A 21,282-nucleotide genomic window follows, 5' to 3' on the forward strand; every position below is an offset into this window, starting at 1 on the left:
TTACTGCATGTCATGAGTATTTCCAACTTAACTTTCTTGGGTGGAGGCTATTTTAGGGAAAATAAATTGTCTTGAATGAGTTTTACTAAGGAACTAGGGAAAGCTCTGTGGTGAAACTGCCCTCTTAAATGAGTGTAAGAAACACGAATAGCAAATGTCAAATGCTGCCACATATAAACTATTTCTTCTTTAAGCTAGGTTTTGTCATCTTGCTACTGTAAGAAACAAACTCCAGCGGGAATCTTAAGGTGTACACTTAACCCCCTCAGCTCGTTCAGAGAAGATTGGTATATTACTGAACAGCGCTGCACCTCACCTTTTCCATTTCTTGTAGGCTCAAACGAACATCTCCAACAGCCTACTGTGATTGCTGGGAGAAGTGCAAGTGTAAAACACTCATTGCTGGACAAAAGTCTGCTCGCCTTGATCTCCTTTACCGCCTGCTTACCACCACAAATCTTGTCACCATGCCAAATAGCAGGTAAGTTCATATCTGCAATGACTAAGCAGAAAAATTTTTATTCCTTTTAAATATGTGGTATATCATACTTCCACTAATAATTTTTTTATTGCAGGGGAGAACATCTGCTGTTGTTTTTAGTACAGACAGTTGCCAGGCAAACTGTAGAACATTGCCAGTACAGACCACCTAGAATTAGGGAAGATCGTAATCGTAAAACTGCAAATCCTGAAGGTAAGAGCCATTTCAGTGAAATAAATGGCAAATTCCATATTTCAGTACCTCTTTCTTATATTGCCTTTTTTTTTGTTTTGGTTTTTTTTTAGATTCTGATATGCCTGATCATGATTTAGAACCTCCTCGTTTTGCCCAGCTTGCTTTGGAACGTGTTTTGCAGGACTGGAATGCACTGAAGTCCATGATCATGTTTGGCTCCCAGGAAAATAAAGACCCGTGTGTATTTACACATACTTGTCATTGTAAAGTTTGATCTGATATTTGAGACCAGCTGACTTACATAAATTTATTTCCTTTCTTTTTGTTTTTTCCAAGTCTTAGTGCAAGCAGTAGGATAGGTCATCTTCTGCCTGAAGAGCAAGTTTACCTTAATCAGCAAAGTGGAACTATTCGCTTGGACTGTTTTACACACTGCCTTATTGTCAAGTGTACAGCAGACATTTTGGTAAGCACTCTTAGTCATGTTTTACATAAATTTTCTGAATATTATGATACTATAGTGTATTTTGGATCACATGCTTGGGGACTAACTTGAAACTAACTTCAAGTTAGTCTTGGTTTTGTGAATTTATGCTGCAGTGACTGTGATCTCCCTTTGAATCTTAATCTGTCTTGTTTCATGCATCTAAGCCGGGTTGTAATGACCTGTTTCTTCAGCTCTTAGATACATTGCTGGGTACTCTGGTAAAGGAATTACAAAACAAATACACGCCAGGACGCAGAGAAGAAGCTATTGCTGTTACAATGAGATTTCTGCGTTCTGTGGCAAGAGTGTTTGTCATTCTTAGTGTGGAAATGGCTTCCTCCAAAAAGAAAAAGTAAGGGGTGGAGATGCATGTATTGACTGGGGAGGGGGGGTGGGAGGGGTTGCCTTTTTTTCTTTATTTAAATATTTATTTTCTTATTAAATGAGTTGATACAAATCAACAATAGGCAGAAACATCTGAATTAATTTGGAGTCTGTAGACAGATGTGGAAAGATGCAAACCTCAGGATGGCACAATAGCTGGTGATATGTCACGTAGCTTTTTAATGCAATGCTTGTTAAACTTACATGTTCATACTGAACCTTTCTGTTTACGGTGTTAGGATTTTTTGAAGTAGTTTTTTTTTGACGTGCTAAAATTGCAATCTATCATTGTTTGTCAGTATTAGATTTAGATACCAAGCCTTAGTCTTGAATTGCAGAATGATACATCTTTTTAACTACCTCAGATAGCTGTGCATGTTGTTATTACACACACAAATGTATGTATCTGTTAAAGATTTTTTTTTTCTCAAAAATTCAAGACAAATAGTATTGTTGTGAAGTTGTTTTTGGGAAAAAAGACATATTTGACCTTTCTTTTTCTGTATTTTTTTTCCCCTAGCAATTTTATTCCACAGCCAATTGGAAAATGTAAACGTGTATTCCAGGCATTGTTGCCCTATGCTGTTGAAGAGTTATGCAATGTAGCAGAATCTCTAATAATTCCAGTCAGGATGGGAATTGCACGTCCTACTGCACCGTTTACTCTTGCTAGCACTAGTATAGACGCTATGCAGGGAAGTGAAGAACTGTTTTCTGTGGAGCCTCTGCCACCCAGACCATCATCTGACCAGTCTAGCAGGTAAAATTTGTTAATGCTCACTACTGATTTTTGTCAATGACTTTTAAAGGTGATTTTATTTTGGAGTTTTTCTTAGCTGTGCCATAAGTGACATCCAGAGATCCAAATCTACTTTTTTTTTATTTTTAAGTTCTAGTCAATCTCAGTCATCTTACATCATAAGGAATCCTCAGCAAAGACGAATCAGCCAGTCACAACCAGTTCGTGGCAGGGATGAAGAACAAGATGATATTGTTTCAGCAGATGTGGAAGAGGTCAGTTTTCTTTTTTGTATTTGGTTTTTCTTCTCAATATGGCACATCTTTAACATCTGAACCAGAAATCCATACATCAAGACCTCAAGATATTGAGTAGTACCCCATGAAATCATACTGTGCTGTAATTGTTTTTAATAGCCATTTGTAATTGTTGTTTTCTGTTCTATTAGCACACGGCTGCTCCAGTGTAGGTTAGAGAGTGAAAGGGTCTTTTAGCAAGATACCTCTTCAGTATTTAGAAGCTAACTTTAGGTTTTGTAGTCAGTTTTACCTTTTCAGCATTAAAATCTAATGTTCGAGGCTGTTTTATTTGTAAACCTGATTTTTTTTTCTCCACAACACTGTAGATTGTACAGCCATGTACAACTGCAGTGGCTGTCAGTTCATTTTTTGTTCAATTCAGTTTTGAGGTCATCTTTCTAATATGTGATTTTGTTGCATAGTTTTTAAATTAAATTTTGCACTGTGTTTCTGAAAATACATAAATTATCTCTGATATGGAAGATATTCTAGCATAAAATTACAATACTCTTTCCAGGTTGAAGTGGTTGAGGGGGTGGCTGGTGAAGAAGACCATCACGATGAACAGGAAGAACGTGGTGAAGAAAATGCTGAAGCAGAAGGACAGCATGATGAGCATGATGAGGATGGTATGTATAATGTACATCCTACACTGAGGGTTGAATAAGAAAACTTCATCAAAAAGTAAAGGCATCTTTGAAGTCACCAGTTATAAAAATTTGGGAGATTTGCACAAGTAGAGAGACTCCAGGGGTTTCTTACTATGCATCTTAGAGAAGGAGATAAAATTATAGATAACTTGCAGTAGGCAAGTACAAGAGCATTTTTATTTTTCTCTTTCTGCATGAGGAAAAAATATTAAGGTCCCAAAGGATTAAAAAACACCAAAGGCATCAAATGTTACTGTGTTCTTGGTTAACAATATGTATTTTGTCTTTTATATTTGCTACTGGAAAATGTTGACATAGAGTACTTGAAGGACTAAAAGAATAGCCTAGCTCTTGTATAGCTGATGATACAATCATAGTTGTGGTAGATGTGTTCTCAGAAGGGATCTGAATCACATGAGCCAGTTCTCAAACTAATCACAGAATATTAAGTTATGGTTTAATATTTTGTAGATAAAATTATTGAATTCTGTATGGAAATGTTTGACATTAATACAACTTGTCTTGTATTACTTAGTTTGGGATTAGAGGGCCCAAAGCTATGATTAAAAAAATTTATCTTCTCTTTTGACTGTTCTTTGTGTTTCTAGTCAACACATTTACGTTACAGTAAATCTGTTTATTAATTTGCTGAGTATTCAAACATTTCATTCTCAAAACTTGAACTGGAATAGAACTTTTATATTTAATCAGATTTTTTTAAAGTTTTCAGATATTCCTTAGATACTAGTTTGAAACAGCATATGGTTAATTGTCCTGATACATGTATATGAAGAGTTGTGGAGTCTTTTGGCTTGAGCGACTAATTCTGAATCCTTAAAGTCTTTATTTTCAGTTTGTGTTGAATGTACATGTGCAGTGCAGAGTTAGAGGGCTGGGGGTCACTAATTTCTGGAAAATAAGAAAACACGCTCCAAGTGTTGTTGCCTCTCTGCACTGCTTTTATGACCTCCCTGCATATCTGTGAACTTCTGCTATAGTGAGAGGCTCTGGGTTTTCTTTAATGTGTCTCACATGAGTCACTATAGTAATTTTTCTCTCTTTCTAAATATGGGATGTTTTGTATACTGTTTTTATAGGCAGTGATATGGAGTTGGATTTGTTAGCTGCTGCTGAAACAGAAAGTGACAGTGAGAGTAACCACAGTAACCAGGACAATGCCAGTGGGCGCAGAAGTGTTGTCACTGCAGCTACTGCTGGGTCGGAAGCAGGTACACCACATCTTTTTGTGTTTAATCGAGCTGTTTAAATTTAGATATTAGGATTAAGAACTGTCTTCCTTCCTCATGTTTCCTCTTTTTCCTTTGTTCTAATAGTAAAGTACTGTGGAGACTTTTTGGAGAAGATATGTGTTAAGATGTGTTTTATCTCTCTTGCTCTTAAGGAGCTTGTGCATATGTTAGACAGAAATCACCTTGCCCTCTTGTGAAATGAAATGAAATCAAATGCTCTCGCTTTTTAGCATAGAAGTTTAAAACAATGGTTTATGGTTTAAAACAATACACAAAACCTGAGCAAACATTGTACAGCTTTTTGAGAGCAATTGCTTTATTGTCCAGTTTGGAAGCATAATTTTTAGAATTCACTGCCTGGGGTTAAAATCAGTGAAGAATTTTTAAATCAAATTACTTCTAAATTTATATTTTGAAATGTAAGGAGTCATACTGCTTTTTCATGAAACCTGGAGACAATTAGCAGTACATTGTAGGGATAATTTATTTAACATTTTCAGTAGTGGTACTTGAACCTTTTTAGTTTATGTCAGTTTCTTCTCATGGAAGAAGTTTACAATGCTGACTTGTATATGTGCACAGATGTGCAGTTGTCAGTTGTTGTTTATTGTTTATTTTCTCAACAGGAGCAAGCAGTGTGCCAGCATTTTTTTCTGAAGATGACTCTCAGTCAAATGATTCCAGCGACTCTGATAGCAGCAGCAGTCAGAGTGACGACATAGAACAGGAGACCTTCATGCTTGATGAGCCTCTGGAACGAACCACAAACAGCTCACATGCCAATGGTGCTGCCCAGGCTCCCCGTTCCATGCAATGGGCTGTACGGAATACCCAAAACCAGCGGACCACTAGCACAGCTCCTTCTAGTACGTCGACCCCAGCAGGCAAGTCTGAGTAAATTGCACACATGAGTGGTAGTTAGGTCTGGCTTTGTTCCTTCCTGTGTTTCTGTTTATTTTCTCAAGGATGAAAATCTTGTCTCTTTGTCTTAGTGCTGACTTATCTTGGCTGTTCTGGTTCTAGTTTTGAATTTTAAAAAAAGGAAAGGATCTGCTGCAGTTCTTAAGAAGATCTGTGTATGCTTACTGTAGCTAGTAATTTTTTGCTAGTTACAGTTCTGGTTTCAGTAATATTTACAAGTTTATTTCTGGAAATCTTCATTATATCAGTCAATACACAAAACATAAAGAAAACTTTAATTCATTAATACCATATCATCTTTTATGTTTAGCAAGTTCAGCAGGCTTGATTTATATTGACCCATCGAACCTACGTCGGAGTGGTACCATCAGTACAAGTGCTGCAGCAGCAGCCGCAGCGCTTGAGGCCAGCAATGCAAGCAGCTATTTGACGTCTGCAAGCAGTTTGGCAAGAGCATACAGTATTGTGATACGGCAGATATCTGACCTGATGGGTCTGATTCCCAAGTACAATCATTTAGTATACTCCCAGATCCCAGCTGCAGTGAAGCTGACTTACCAAGATGCAGTTAACTTGCAGGTAAGAGCATGCAGATTTTTGTAGAGGAACATAATTTCAATACGTCCTTTCTGTGTTATGTGCATATTTTTTGGTACAGTGCTCTTGACTGCCGTTTTTTGAAAGTATATGTAAAATGCATCTCTAGCGAAAATACTTGAAGGGGAAGACTGGTGTCTGACATGTAGAGGCATAAGTTTCAAAGACTGACAACCCAGGAGGAACTCCAGTGTGTTTAGGAAAATATGCATCGCCTTGTATGTGAGCACAGTATATAGAGTGAAATATTCTGCGCTGAATTTAGTACAAAAATAATTGTCAGAATAACATGGCTGCTTTGGGGGGGGGGCAAGAAATCAAATGATGTTGTTTTCTGTTAGTAGTGCTGTGTGCTGGGATGTGAAAACCTGATGACAATGTATTTCCTTGTAATTGAGTCACATGGTATATGTATGGCTCTATTTTCACAGTGTGAAGGAAGGAGAAGGCTTATGCTTTGAGAGGGGAAGGTTAGAAAGATACTCTGGTGTCAAACACTGGGGTAAATACATAGGAAAAGAGATAAGGGAGTATAGTTTTATTATGGAGAAGGCTCAAATAATTTTCGATTGAGGAGATTCTTAATGGAAAAAGTGAAGAGGAGATCTGTCCAGCTGAGGCAGCAAGATGTTTGTTATTAGCATGTGAAAGTTTGACAGTGGGGGTTTTGTTTCAATACAGAAATGGGTTTGAGACAGCATTTTATTAGTTTAGTGGACACAAGAACATTTAAGAGTGTAGGGGTTGTTTTTGAAGACCAGTTTGTAGAGGAATGAAGAAAGCAGTCTGATTTGGATCAAAAAACCTAAGAAGTCAATGGAGTTAGCAAATGCCAAGAAATGCAGGTTTGCACAGCCTGTGTTGGGAACATGTGAAGAGAAGATTAGACTGGGAGGAGAACTTGTATGCAGACATAGTTCTCTGTGCAGGTCTTAACTTTGTCATCTTCACTGAGTAAGTTGCAAGGCATGAAGAAAGGTCAAAGATCTGGCTGGTAATGCCATAGCAGGATGAGGGTTGTTAAAGCTACTAGAAAGTCAGGAATCGAGCTAAAACACCCAGGATGTGTGCACCTGGGAGATGATGAGTGGCCATAAGGTGAGGAGTAGAAGAAATTCTCAAAAGAGAGAGAGGGGATGATGAGAATGCTTTACAGATATCAAAATATTAGTTGAAGAGAGCAGCATACCACCACAGTACATCAGCAATCTCAAAAGAGCTTTCAAAACCTGATCATTGGTCATTCTTGAGCATGGTTTTCATCCTCTTTGTAGGGAATCGGATGAAGGCTTATGTTTAGATTGCATTATCATCTTCTAGTTCTATTGTTTGCAAAACTAATTAAATCTCATTTTCTATAGAATTACGTAGAAGAAAAGCTTATTCCTACCTGGAATTGGATGGTTAGCATCATGGACTCTACTGAAGCTCAGCTGCGTTATGGTTCTGCATTATCATCTGCTGGTGATCCTGGGCATCCAAATCATCCTCTCCATGCTTCTCAGAACTCAGCTAGAAGGGAAAGGATGACAGCCCGTGAAGAAGCCAGCTTAAGAACACTTGAGGGAAGAAGGTATAAAAATAGTTTGATTATTGCATGTAATATGAACTACCAGTTTCACAGTCAAATCTTATTCACTGGCATTTTAGGAATCTGATTTTGAAGTATAGCCGTGTAGTTACTGTTTTGATTGAAGTAGGGTTCCCGTGTCGTTGACACTGTTTGGTTTATTGGGATGCAGTAGACTCCTCTCAATGCTGTTTGCAATACACTGCATCTGAACTGCTTGTCATGTGATTGCAACTCGTATCAGACTTTTTGCGTGTGGTTTACTGAGGTTTTGCATCCATATTTCAAAAATAGAGACTAATACGTAAAGGTTTCATTCTCCTGTGATGCCTAATCTCTCTGTATTCAATCCTTTTCTTTGACTAGACGTGCTACTTTACTCAGTGCCCGTCAGGGAATGATGTCAGCACGTGGTGATTTCCTGAACTACGCACTGTCGTTGATGCGTTCTCACAATGATGAGCATTCGGATGTCCTTCCTGTTCTGGATGTCTGTTCACTAAAGCATGTAGCATATGTTTTTCAAGCCCTTATTTATTGGATTAAAGCAATGAATCAACAGACAACATTGGATACTCCCCAGCTGGAAAGAAAAAGGTATCAAGGCTGACTCCTAGAAAGAAAAACTTGTGCAAAGGCGGTGTATGCTTTTGTTTCAGTCATTGGCATTGTTACTCAGTAACTCATATAAATACATACATCAATCTATATATGTTGAGGTGTGTGTAATAACATGCATATTATAGAAAGAATATGCATGTGTGTAATGTGCCTGTGTTTGATAAGCCTGTTGCAGTACCCTGTTCTGATGTTTTTATGCTGATTGCTGTAAAAGGTTTTCTTACTGTTGAAACTTGAGTTGGATTTTTAACTCCATGGCAATGCCTCTAAAAGACATACTCAGGAAAATTTCTCAGCTGAAAAATGCAGTCTGCTCCTAACATTTGACATAACTTCTTTAGCTATCTGTCATTGGAGAAAATGTCATCTTTATGATGTCATTATACCAGTGTCTGGTATAATGGGCCTTAGTGATTTTGTTTTCCATTTGATTGTGTGTATTTGAGACTTACCTGGTATTTAAAGCACAACAGGGAAAGCGATAACTGAAAATGTCCTTGAGTTGAAAAACTCTGCATTACAACTACAGCATTTTATGAGGTGCATTTATTAATTTTTAAGATGTTTTAAGATATCTTTTTATAATTTCTTTTAAATTTCAAATGACAATTAATGATCATAGAAATGTCCACATGTTGGTAGTCTACATCTGTTCTCATCTCTTACTAGGCTTTTAGATAATGCACTTGAACAGTCCTAGTCAACAGTTAAATAAATGCAGATCTTTGCCCCTTCCTGTTCCTAATTTTCAATACTGCAGGTCAAACTTAACTTTTCATTTTCTCTACAAATTTAGTAACTAAAATACAAGGTATATTTTAGATATATATTGGACTGCTACTTTAGTCTTGGTAATGTGAGATTATGACCTCAAAATGTATACCAGAGGGTGCTGTTGTCAACAGTAGTTTCCTCACAAGTAAGAATGATATAATACAATAACCAAGTTTTTGTACTGTCCAACTTGAGTTGTTACAGCCACAGCTTTAAGCCTTTTCCAGGCAATATGATGCTTCTGGAAGCCGCTTTTCCCCAAAAACCTGACATATTGAAATCTGTCAAATAACTGATCATCAAAGAACTGTGAAATTCTCATTAAATACTTCTAAAATTGTCAAGGCCTAGACCTTTTTAATAAAAATGAATGGTTCAAACAGTCCGTTGCTTCTGCTACATGACATTTTAGTATTCTGGGTCAAATGAAATTGTGTCGGTCTTCGTCTAGTTTCAGAACACATTTCACAATGCATAAACTGCCAGAAATGACTATTAATTAAAGTTCTAGGTCCTTTTTATGATACAGTGAAGTAAATTTTTTTAATGTGCAGGTTGCAGACTTACCTGCTGAAATGTGATCAGTGACATTATTATTAAATCTTGGAAATAGTATTCACTTGCATATTTCTTCTGCTAATGCAGGGTTCCTAGGATTTTTTTATATTGATAACAATCTTTAAAAACAAGCATATTCATCACTGCCTGAAGCTGTAACTTTTAAGATCAAACTTGATAGAGCCCAGTGGCTCTAAAGGTAACTGTGCTAGTGACGTAGTGAGTGAGTATGTAATGAGTAGTTCTCTACAGTACTTTGATTTTAGAGTGAGTTTGTTCTTGTTATTTATAACTCTTAAGTACACTTCCTGATTGTGCTACAGATGTAAATGTTTTGGCTAATAATTTCTTCAAGGTGATCGACTTTTTTTTATTTTTCAAGAACTCGGGAACTTTTGGAACTGGGTCTTGACAATGAAGATTCAGAACATGAAAATGATGATGACACCAATCAAAGTTAGTATACAGAAAAACCTATACAGCATACCCAAATGCCAGACTGTCTTAGTGGTTTTTTTTCCCTTTAGCTAGCTGGGACTTTGAATAAATTTTGCTACTTGTATATGTTACATTAAAGTTTGATTTTTCCAAAAGTTAAATTTTTCTTACCTTTGTTAATTCCCCAAATTTCTTCTGCCGTTGCCTGTTTTATTGCCCCTCAGTTCAGGGCTCTCTTTTTGTCTCCTTTCTCTCTAAACTGCAGTATTTGTGTCCTTACTTATCATTCTACATGACAGTATTTAAAATTTGAATTTTAACTGATTTTTTTTAATCTGGTGAAACTGCTACTGAAAATGGTAGAATGTGTACTCTAAACAAAGTGTAAGGGTGCCTGTTCAGTAAAGCTAGGTACAGTAAAAAGAACAAAAGTGATGACTAAGCAACTTAATAAAGGTACAGCATTTGTGGGAGCATTCTGTAGAAGTACCTTTGCAGAGATACTCCTCCAGTCAGATAGCTAAGAGGGAAGGATATTAATTTTCGGTGTTTTAAATCCTTTGCTTTTATAACTGTAAAAACTGATTTGAAATCTCTGATATTTAGGTGCTACACTCAACGACAAAGATGAGGACTCCCTCCCAGCAGAGACTGGCCAAAACCATCCATTTTTCAGACGATCAGACTCTATGACGTTCCTGGGCTGCATTCCACCCAATCCTTTTGAGGTGCCTCTGGCAGAGGCCATCCCCCTGGCAGACCAGCCTCACCTATTACAGGTGACATCAGAGATGGTGTTCTGGAAGAAAGCCGCAGTTTGCTTTTTCATTCCTAACTGAAGTATATTATTTACCCAGAATGCTTTTGTTACTTTTCAGCCAAATGCTCGCAAAGAAGATCTGTTTGGCCGACCCAGCCAAGGTCTGTATTCATCCTCTGCCAACACTGGGAAATGCTTAATGGAAGTTACAGTGGATAGAAACTGCCTTGAGGTAAATATAAAATTTTTTTTATTGTAAACAATATGGTAGTTTAAATTAGTACCTTTATTCCTTAAAAAGACACTTAAGTGTTTTCAGAGAGAATTTCAAGTAGCTTTCAGAATAATTTCAAAGCCCAGTGCATGTGAAAACTTGGATTTTTTTCTGTAAAGTATGCTTATTTTTCTAAATATAGGAACTTTTATGATCATTGATTTATAGCAAATTTCAAGTAATTTTTTAAATGCTGTGGTACAATCCTGAGTTAATTTTGAAATGCCAATTATATAATTATATGTGATAGAAAAATTTAAATCTCCCTATAGCCCAGCAGATTTGACTTGCCATTAGACTGAGCATTAAATGGCAAGGATAAAGTGGGGAAAATGTTTTGTTTGTTTGTTGTTTGGGGGGGGTAATTTTTTTTAAAATTATGGAATTTTTTTGGAATTTTGAAATTATGTTAGAACTTTGTTCTAACAGGTCAATTATTGTGCTCAGTTTTGTGTGGTTTAAAATACACATGTATGTATATATGTGCTAAAAAAGCCTTTAGAATGCTTTGAAAGTGCAATTAAATTTTACTTCTTCTTGTTTAGGTTCTTCCGACTAAAATGTCTTATGCAGCCAACTTAAAAAATGTTATGAGCATGCAAAATCGGCAAAAGAAGGAAGGGGAGGAACAAAATGTGCCTACAGAAGAATCTGAGAGTTCAAAACCAGGGCCTTCAGCTCATGATCTTGCAGCACAACTGAAAAGCAGCTTGTTGGCAGAGATAGGATTGACAGAAAGTGAAGGGCCACCTCTCACATCTTTCAGGTAGTCGAGTGAAAAATTAGTCTATGAAATATACTTCTGAACTGATAAACAGATAATTTGGGACTCTGAAAAAAGTATTTTTATATTAAAATGGGTAGCTTAATTTAGTTTGAATTTGTAGTTTGTGATTGATAGTAGTTTCTAAAGTGAACAGTAGAACAATCTTCAAAGAGATTTGCGCAAACTGTAGACAAAGTCCTTTACTCCCTGACTTCCTGCTGCAGACTTACTATGATGTCCTGGGTAGCTAAGTTTAACAATTAGAATCGACAGCCATCTGTATCTGATGGTGCTGACCATACGTCATGCAGTCAGGGATTAAACTGCACTCATGTTAAATTACAGCTTTTTAAAATAAATTCAAGTCTTGATGGAAGGAAGACCAGTAACAATGAACTCCACATAGGAGCAAAGTTATATGCTTTTAGAGTAATTTCTCTTTGGAAACAAAACGTGTTTCAGCTGAAACTAAGTAGGTTCATGTGCTTCTGTCCACAAACTTAGTCCACGGTTGTTTATCAGAAGAAAAACTTAGTTGAAGGCAGAGGGTAAGAAAAAGGTGAAGTACACAAAATGAGTCTGAAATTTAATTGATTTCACATCTGTCATTTCTCTCTCTTCCTGTCAGGCCGCAGTGTAGCTTCATGGGCATGGTTATATCTCATGACATGTTGCTGGGACGTTGGCGCCTTTCTTTAGAGTTGTTTGGTAGAGTATTCATGGAAGATGTTGGAGCAGAGCCTGGATCGGTATGTACTTCTCTATGTAAGGACAGTTCCTCTTGCAACTAAGTTATGACACACTCATTATTCTGATTTTGTGTTTCGTTTTGTTTGTTTGTTTTATTTTAAGATCTTGACTGAATTAGGTGGTTTTGAAGTAAAGGAGTCAAAATTCCGCAGGGAGATGGAAAAACTTAGAAACCAGCAATCAAGGGATTTAACGTTGGAGGTAAAAAATGTTAGTTTATCTTCTGAATTTGTTTTCATTAAGAGGTGAATTACTGCAGCAACTTGATAGGAGCAAGTTCTATTTCAGAGTCTGCAAACAGGTGTCTTAAATGTAAGTTTGGGAGCTGCGTCCAATTACTCTGTAGTTTTTCACAGTCTGACTGGTATTTTCTGAGTCTGCAGAAGTGTTCAGAAATTTGTTGTGAAGCTGTAATGCTCTCTCTATGATGATTGGTAAAGAAAAGAAAACTTTTTTTTTTTATTTCTTACTAGGTTGATCGAGACAGAGACCTCCTAATTCAGCAGACCATGAGGCAGCTGAACAATCATTTTGGCCGCAGGTGTGCCACCACTCCGATGGCCGTACACAGGGTGAAAGTTACTTTTAAGGATGAGCCCGGAGAAGGCAGTGGTGTGGCACGAAGCTTTTATACTGCTATCGCACAGGCTTTTCTGTCAAACGAGAAACTGCCAAATCTGGATTGTATTCAGAATGCCAACAAGGGTACCCATACAAGTAAGTGATGCACAGCAGTTAATCTACAGAAAACATTCATACGAGCCGTGGGTGCTTTTTTTACATTGAAGTACTTGGCATTGTGTCAGAGATGTCTTCTGTTAGCTCAGCACAGGATCTGTGAAAATTGCATGTTACTTCTCTGAGGCAAGGAAATGTTTTTTTTTTCCTGCTTTCAGAAACAAGAAGCTTGTTTTTCTTGAAACAAGAGATGCTCACAGCTTTTTTTAAGCATCCTTTTCTCCAGTAGGTAATAATTGTCAAGATTTTAGCTATTAAGAGATGACACATTTTAATATGGCTGCTCCATCTGACTTTTCACAAGTATGTTTTAATGTTTTTTGAAAGTATATATAAACTCTCAAAGTATTTTGTCATTTCTAAGTTGCTAAAAATATTTCAGGTTCCTTTGAGTTTGGCTGAACCCCAATCACTACTTCAAGTGAAGTGGTTCTGTCTCATTGATGTCTGTTAAGCTCTTCCAAAACTGAAATTTTCCTTACACTGAAACTTAGGTAGGGGAGAGAAATATAAAGATGATTAAGTTTATGAGGTTTTTTGCCCTTCAGGTCTGATGCAGAGATTGCGAAATAGGGGAGAGAGAGATCGGGAAAGGGAGCGAGAGAGAGAAATGAGGAGAAGTAGTGGCTTGCGAACTGGTTCTCGGAGAGATAGGGATAGGTAAGTGATAAATTTTAATTTGTTAAAGGTACTTTGTCGAATAGAATAATTGCCTCGGATATCTTCAGGAAAGATACTTTCACTTCCTCCAGTTAAAGGAGTCTTTTTCATTTTCAGGAGCAATTTGCTGGGTAATTTCTTGAAATTCAGTATATACCTTTAATTCTTTAAAGAATAGTTATGCTTACTTTAGCATTGATAGATGATGTCTTAACCATAGGCCATAGATTTCTACTGCCAAAACAATAACAAAACCTCGTGTACTAGAATAAAATTGTGAGGTGGTTTAGAAACAATGTTGCCATCAGTGGCATGTCTGACTGCTGTATCCAAAATACTAGTACTATTAAAATCTCTGGTTCATTTTGGTTCTCTGTTTCTGATTCATTCTCTCCAAGCAGCTATGAGCAACACTACTATTCCAGCATTAGAGTGAATACTAATCTGAATCTGTGTGCAAACGATATTGTTCCAGAGGATTTTTGCATATCTCCTCTGAAATGAGTACAAACTGCTCTGATTTTCTTAAGGGACTTCAGAAGACAACTGTCCATTGACACACGGCCTTTTAGACCGGCATCAGAAGGAAATCCTAGTGACGACCCTGACCCTCTTCCAGCGCACAGACAAGCCCTCGGAGAACGGCTCTACCCTCGAGTACAAGCAATGCAACCAGTAAGGCTTCTCTAACACCCTTAATGATTGTTCTTGCCATCTTTTAATGTAAAAACTGATTTCCTTATCCATGAATATTTAACATATCTGAAAATATTTGAACATATAAGACTGATTTTATACTATTTCATTTTCTTAAGGTTTTGGCTTTGTAATTTGTTGTTTAGCTTCGAAGGTACCTTGTAAGACATTCTATATTTAATAGAACTATATTTAATGCATTCTTTATTAAAAATACCAAAACTTTCGTAAAATAGTATTTGAAAATGAGAGAATTGGAGAATAGTAAAACCTATCATTCCTTTATCCCCAGGCATTTGCAAGTAAAATCACAGGAATGTTGTTGGAATTGTCTCCTGCTCAGCTGCTTCTTTTACTAGCTAGTGAAGATTCCCTTAGAGCAAGAGTTGATGAAGCAATGGAACTCATTATTGCACATGGCAGGTAAAGTATTAAGAATTTAAATAAGAAGTGAGAACTGATTTTGTGGCCAAAGAACTTGTACTTTCTGTATTTAACTCCTATAAATGCAGCTTATTCCTTGATATTCTAGATAATTTTTTTTTTTTTGGGACAAGTGACTTACTGGCTTTAGTTTAATCTATTGTGACTGGTTTCAGAATATGACAATTTTTTATCAAGAGCAAGCCCTGCTGAAAAGGACTTGGGGGTGCTGGTGGCTGGGAGGCTGGACATGACCCAGCAATGTGCCCTTGCTGCCCAGAAAGCCAGTTATATCCTGGGCTGCATCAAAAGCAGCATGGCCAGCAGGGTGAGGGAGGGAATTCTGCCCCTTCTCTTGGTGAGATCCCACCTGGGGTGTTGCATCCAGCTCTGGGGTCCTCAGCATGGGAAGGACATTGACCTGTTGGACTGAGTCCAGAGGAGGGCCACCAAAGTGATCAGAGGGATGGAGCACCTCTCCTACAAGGAAAGGCTGAGAGAATTGGATTGTACAGCCTGGAAAAGAGAAGGGTTGGGGTGATCTAATTGCAGCTTTCCAGTACCTGAAGGGAGCCTACAAGGGCATGCAGTGACAGGACAAGGGAGAATGGCTTCAAAATGAAAGAGAGTAGGTTTAGATTAGATAACAGGAAAAAATTCTTTGCTGTGAGGGTGGTGACGCACTGGCACAGGTTGCCCAGAGAAGTTGTGGATGCTCAGTCCCTGGAAGCGTTCAAGGCCAGGCTGGATGGAGCTCGGAGAAACCTGGTCTGCTGGAAACTGTCCCTGCCCACAGGAGGGGTATTGGAAATAGATGATCTTTAAGGTCCCTTCCAACCCAGACCATTCTGTGATTCTTTGATTCTGTGAAATTAAATCTACCTTTTTATTCCCTTTTCAAGGGAGAATGGTGCTGACAGCATATTGGATCTTGGATTGCTAGACTCTTCAGATAAAGTGCAGGTAAGAGCAAATGAAATTTACACACGATTCAGTTGTATGAGTTAATTTTAAAAATGCAAGCAACTGGAACCTTTATCATGCAAGACAAAGTTCTGTTTAATCATCTTGTGGAGTTATCTTTTTGTATTTTCTGTTGGAAAGATTAAACAGTAATTAGTCAAAAGTTTAAAATTACCATTGAGAAGTACGGAAAGTTTTAATGAATGGAACTTCAATCTTTGGGTCTAGTAGCAAATAGCCTGTTGATGTGTGTCAGTAACTAGAGGTAAACGTGCTAATTGCTATTCTGACTTTCAAACCAGGAAAACAGAAAGCGACATGGATCCAGCCGCAGTGTAGTAGATATGGAATTAGATGATACAGATGATGGGGATGATAATGCACCACTTTTCTACCAACCTGGAAAACGAGGGTTTTATACACCAAGACCTGGTAAAAACACAGACGCAAGGCTGAATTGTTTCCGAAACATTGGCAGGTATGCTCCTGTTAACTTTCTAGTCTGAAAAAATTTAAAAGACAAATATACACAAGAGCAGGGAAAGTACCAATGGTCCAAGTGGGAAGAACTTTTTTTTTATTCTCTATTTCTCACCCTGAGCTTAATAGTGGGGAATTTGCATACATCAACTTGAGGTTTCTTTTCCTGTAAATTTTAATTTTTCATGTACTTATTTTTAATTATGTATGTCTGTGATTTTCTTTTGTGGACTGATGTGGCTGGAAAGCTAGCTGCAGCTTAATTCGTAGAATATATATGGACTTTTTTAATGTGAGTTTTCTGAAAGATCTCGAGTGTAATTTCTGCTGTACCAAAACAAACTCCAAACATTTATTTTCAGAATCCTAGGTTTGTGCTTGTTGCAGAATGAACTATGTCCCATCACATTGAATAGACACGTAATCAAATTTCTACTTAGCAGAAAGGTAAGTTGAACATATAAATTTTAATTTCCTGTAGTTGCTTAAAATCTCATCTTTAAAAACTGGGGGTTTTTTCCTTAACCACTTATGTGTTAACTAGCAGAGTTGATACTGGAACTGTATGGATGTCTTTAATTTGAGGAGTTGTCTTTAATTTGAGAAATATTAATTTTTTCATTTCCTAGATTTTGAATAGAGTAGATGTACCAGAATTCAGGTATTTGACTAAGATGTAATGGCTTGTAATAGGTTAGCCTTTGACTCTCTCCAGAAACTTCTTGTTGCCTCCCTTTTTCTCTGCCTGAGACTGAAGAATCTGGAGAGACACTGTTAGACAGACAGTACTAGACAATAGTATCTTAGCTTATAGAAAAGCATTTTTCTGGATATTTGAGAGAACTCATTAACTTGTGATTAAAATTTTGCCTCAGGTGTAGGTATAATTTAATTCAGAGTGATAATTACCTAAACTTTTGACAAAAATGTTTCCCTACCCCATTAAACACTAATACTGTGCTGCACATTTCATTTATTAGTCAATGGCATTGTAAATTCTGTCTGATGTAACAAACTTAAACCAGGATTTATTACCACAGGTCTTTCCTCAAAAACAATTTTGATCACATAATCAGTTATACAACGTAGGTATAATCTTTACTGGAAAAGGGTTAATGGCAGAAATGATCCCTAAATATCCCTTTGTATCTTCCAAGAGTGATTTCCTTCTAATTCTTTTCTTCAGGTTTTTCTTGTTGAATTTGTATTCCTTCCAGTATTCTAATGTAAATTCTAAAGTGGGCTGAAAATAGGAGTTTGACTGCATTTATTTCTGTGTGTTTGTATACTTTGTTGCGTGGGCTATGCACTGCTGTATGCTAGTGCATAAACCAGACACAGATCACGTAATTTTGAATATACTCCTGAGCAACTGGTCTGTTTCAAACATCTGTCTTTTTTCTACAGGTGAACTGGCACGACTTTGCTTTTTTTGATCCGGTTATGTATGAAAGTCTTCGGCAACTTATCCTTGCTTCCCAGAGTACAGATGCTGATGCAGTGTTTGCAGCAATGGACTTAGCCTTTGCAATAGACCTGTGTAAGGAGGAGGGTGGAGGGCAGGTAAGCACAGCTAAATCGGTGTCTCTGTAGTTTCAGAATTCAACAGTTTATGCAGGTTGTAGTGTACACATGATCCATGCTCTTCTCAGATGGCAGTCACAACATTTTACTTTTCCTAAATTTAAATACAGTGTTCTTCATAGACATTGAAGCATGGGTTTGTTTTTTCTTGAAGGTGATGTAGAGCCTACCATAAAGCCTGGCTAGCATAGTCCATCCTAAGGAATCTTTAAAACTAACCTGTACTAGCAAATTTGCTTGTTTTTAGGGGTATAATAAATCAATAAATCACTGTGTAGCATACTGTGGTGGTTATAATAGTCTCATTTCCTTTTCCCCCCCTTTTAAATGGTCCTTACTTCTTTTCCATAGGTTGAACTTATTTCCAATGGTGTAAATATACCAGTCACTCCTCAGAATGTATATGAGTATGTCCGGGAATATGCAGAACACCGAATGCTGGTAGTAGCGGAACAGCCTTTACATGTAAGTCTTTGGTGGAGCGTTTTTAAAAAGGAGAAAAAATATCTGTAAGATTTAAGTTAGTTAATTATTTTCATTAGGTATTGCTAATCGGGTTTCTTTTGAAGTCTTTTCAGCTTGATGAGAAGTATTTAATTTCCTAGTTTTTTAAAATTTTATAGCTATTCATGGAGTACTGTGAAGACCAAGTAGTTTGAGCAATTTCTTTTTTTTATAGAGTGAAAGATAATTTCTCTTACGGTAGATGTCATTGTTTAAGTATATATGTTCATTTTTTTGAGCTCAAATGGCATGTGTGCTCTTGGAACTTTGGCTTTGTATTTGGCAGCTACTTTGTTCTAATAATTTATCACCTTTGATTTGTTTATACTTATAAACAATGATAGAAATTAAAATTCAAAATATTGACATAAATCGCCTTGAACTTGTGATTTGCATCTTTGTTTTAAAAGGAAAAATCAGTTATGATACAGACAACTTTGTTCTTATATTACTAGCCTCAAAGGAAACTTAAAAATTGGCTAGAAAACCATATTAAAAATATTTTTCTTTAAAATAAAACTTAAGGAACAATATATCTTTGTAGACAGTTAATGAAGGTCTAGTCTGTCCTATGATGGTACAGCTAAACTTGGTCGCTTGTGATGATTGTGGTTTCCTGCTGCACGTCTGAGATAAGTGAGCAGACTGCCTCTATGCAGTGATCACCTCTGTGCAGTTGAGGTCCAAAATTCTCACAGAAAGAACATGTTCCTGGAATTAAGCTACTTAACTTCCATGTCTGTCTATATTAATAGTTTGACTCTTTTTTATTTTAAGAGTTGGAAACCATTACACTTGTATTCAACTTGGGATTTAGTAAAGCAAATTTACTCGTAATATTCCATTTTGAAAACTGAATTTCCAATCTTTTCAGGATATTACTTACTTATTTATATAGAATATATGTGTGTGTGTAACATTTTTAAAGCAGAGTTGGCATGTAGGTCCAAACAAGAAAGGACATTCAAGATGCATTTTTAGTTTGAATTCTTAGATTGAGCACAGCTCAGCAAAGTACCTGAACTTTTTAGCATTAGAGAGTACATATGCTTCTGCTCCTGGTGAAATATTAGCTCAAACCATTACTGCTTTCTTTTGCTGTAGTACGTAGGGTTTATCAGATTGGTGCAGTTCTTTCTTTCAGAAAATGTGCATCTCAGATGATAAAGCTTTGAAAGAAAAGAACAGCTCAGAGAATAAGTTTTGAGTTAATGGTGGATTTCACGTGAAACTTTTCAGTAACGCATTTCAAGTCAGTCCTAAAGTTTTATGTTTACAATGTGCATCTTGTGCTTTTCACTTAAGGCAATGAGGAAGGGTCTCCTGGATGTACTTCCAAAGAATTCATTAGAAGATTTGACAGCAGAAGATTTCAGGCTTTTGGTAAATGGCTGTGGTGAAGTAAATGTGCAAATGCTAATCAGCTTTACCTCTTTCAATGATGAGTCAGGTATGAAATAACTTACTCAGAAATGGAGTTGCATGGATAACTGAACAATGTTTGTTCTGTGTGGAGTAGTTACCAGCGTTAAACTACCTCTTCAAATTTGACATTAGTTAGTAAGTCAGTGAAACCTGTAATAAAATTATGACTTGGAGGTTTTGTGGCTTTTTTTTTTGTTGTTTGTTTGTTTCGGTTTGGGAGTTTTGTTTGTGGTTTTAAAAAACATTCCTTTGAAAATATTTACCTTCAGTTAGGAGAGGGTGGGGAAAGGACATTTCCCAGCTTTGCTGTCACTTATGTTAAATACAAGGATCATATTATTGGTAGTATATCTTTCTTGTGAAAACTGTGACCTAACTTTAGAAGTATAAATGGGATGGATGCAAGTCTAATATTTTTTACATCATTTTTAAACTGAATTTAGCTGTAGTTAGGCTTTTTGGGAGGGAGTGGTGGGAGCTGTACTGAGGTATGTCAGAGTTAGCCTGGCATTCAAGGGTACGTGTATTAGTTTTGAAATTATTATTGTCTCCAATTAAGGACTTTATGAATGTGCTTGTAGCTGAGATCCAGCTTGCAGTACATGTAAAATGTATCTCTTAATGTTATTGTCCAGTGTACCAGCTGAATTGTGTATCTTTTTTGTTTCACACAGGAGAAAATGCTGAGAAGCTTTTGCAATTCAAGCGTTGGTTTTGGTCCATAGTTGAGAAGATGAGTATGACAGAAAGACAAGATCTAGTAAGTTGCTCATTCCCAATTGAGACATGCAGAAAAATTGGAGTAACTGTGGCATCATTACTGTTTTTAACTGTAATTAGAGATTTTGTACATGAAGAGTTCAGATAGCAGAGCAGGGTAGTAGGGTTGGGTTAGACTGTCAGTTCTGGAAAGGAGGTGTGAATCCTAAACCTTTGCAACAAAAGTAAGCATGGTGTGTCCTTAGCCATATTCACTGGTCTCTCATGGAAGCACACTTTTAGTCTGCACAGCTGTTCTTAAGCTGAGTAACTGTGGTTCCTCAACTGTGTTGTGGGCTAGTAGGGTTTTGAGGTTGAGTTCTCTTCAAGGAACATCTACCCATCTGACTTCTGTGTCTCCCAAGGGCAATATGTGTGTCCTCTCTGGAAGATGTTAGTAATGATACTATGTCCTTCTCAAAGCCCTCTGGGAATAGCTGGTGAGAAGCATGAGAGAACATGATACTGTTCAGGGGGTTTCATTTTGTAAAACTTGCTTGTAAATTGTATTAGTTGTACACTTCCTAAAACTGTTT

At 37.0% G+C, this 21,282-nt stretch overlaps 1 protein-coding gene across 15 annotated transcripts in view; it reads left to right on the plus strand.

Annotated features, from left to right (window-relative positions):
* UBR5 (ubiquitin protein ligase E3 component n-recognin 5) overlaps window positions 1-21,282 on the plus strand; it is an 87,670-nt gene that overhangs the window by 64,352 nt on the left and 2,036 nt on the right. For 9 of the 15 annotated variants that reach the window (XM_050307718.1, XM_050307708.1, XM_050307788.1 and 6 more), the window contains 30 exons: window positions 335-481; window positions 576-694; window positions 787-913; window positions 1,013-1,142; window positions 1,355-1,515; window positions 2,068-2,307; window positions 2,438-2,561; window positions 3,103-3,214; window positions 4,333-4,464; window positions 5,112-5,373; window positions 5,721-5,985; window positions 7,365-7,576; window positions 7,940-8,170; window positions 9,909-9,982; window positions 10,571-10,743; window positions 10,822-10,956; window positions 11,544-11,764; window positions 12,393-12,513; window positions 12,617-12,724; window positions 12,988-13,231; window positions 13,801-13,912; window positions 14,443-14,587; window positions 14,901-15,031; window positions 15,934-15,994; window positions 16,297-16,472; window positions 16,837-16,921; window positions 17,882-18,037; window positions 18,410-18,523; window positions 19,868-20,012; window positions 20,662-20,747. In XM_050307718.1, the coding sequence (XP_050163675.1) occupies window positions 335-481; window positions 576-694; window positions 787-913; window positions 1,013-1,142; window positions 1,355-1,515; window positions 2,068-2,307; window positions 2,438-2,561; window positions 3,103-3,214; window positions 4,333-4,464; window positions 5,112-5,373; window positions 5,721-5,985; window positions 7,365-7,576; window positions 7,940-8,170; window positions 9,909-9,982; window positions 10,571-10,743; window positions 10,822-10,956; window positions 11,544-11,764; window positions 12,393-12,513; window positions 12,617-12,724; window positions 12,988-13,231; window positions 13,801-13,912; window positions 14,443-14,587; window positions 14,901-15,031; window positions 15,934-15,994; window positions 16,297-16,472; window positions 16,837-16,921; window positions 17,882-18,037; window positions 18,410-18,523; window positions 19,868-20,012; window positions 20,662-20,747 (4,549 nt within the window). The remainder of the gene's footprint in view (window positions 1-334; window positions 482-575; window positions 695-786; window positions 914-1,012; window positions 1,143-1,354; window positions 1,516-2,067; window positions 2,308-2,437; window positions 2,562-3,102; window positions 3,215-4,332; window positions 4,465-5,111; window positions 5,374-5,720; window positions 5,986-7,364; window positions 7,577-7,939; window positions 8,171-9,908; window positions 9,983-10,570; window positions 10,744-10,821; window positions 10,957-11,543; window positions 11,765-12,392; window positions 12,514-12,616; window positions 12,725-12,987; window positions 13,232-13,800; window positions 13,913-14,442; window positions 14,588-14,900; window positions 15,032-15,933; window positions 15,995-16,296; window positions 16,473-16,836; window positions 16,922-17,881; window positions 18,038-18,409; window positions 18,524-19,867; window positions 20,013-20,661; window positions 20,748-21,282) is intronic. The other 6 variants (XM_050307770.1, XM_050307835.1, XM_050307844.1 and 3 more) reach the window with 4 other exon arrangements.

The sequence above is a fragment of the Myiozetetes cayanensis genome, unplaced genomic scaffold (genome assembly GCF_022539395.1).
Source record: "Myiozetetes cayanensis isolate MyiCay16 unplaced genomic scaffold, myiCay2020 scf1, whole genome shotgun sequence".
Classification (NCBI taxonomy): domain Eukaryota; kingdom Metazoa; phylum Chordata; class Aves; order Passeriformes; family Tyrannidae; genus Myiozetetes; species Myiozetetes cayanensis.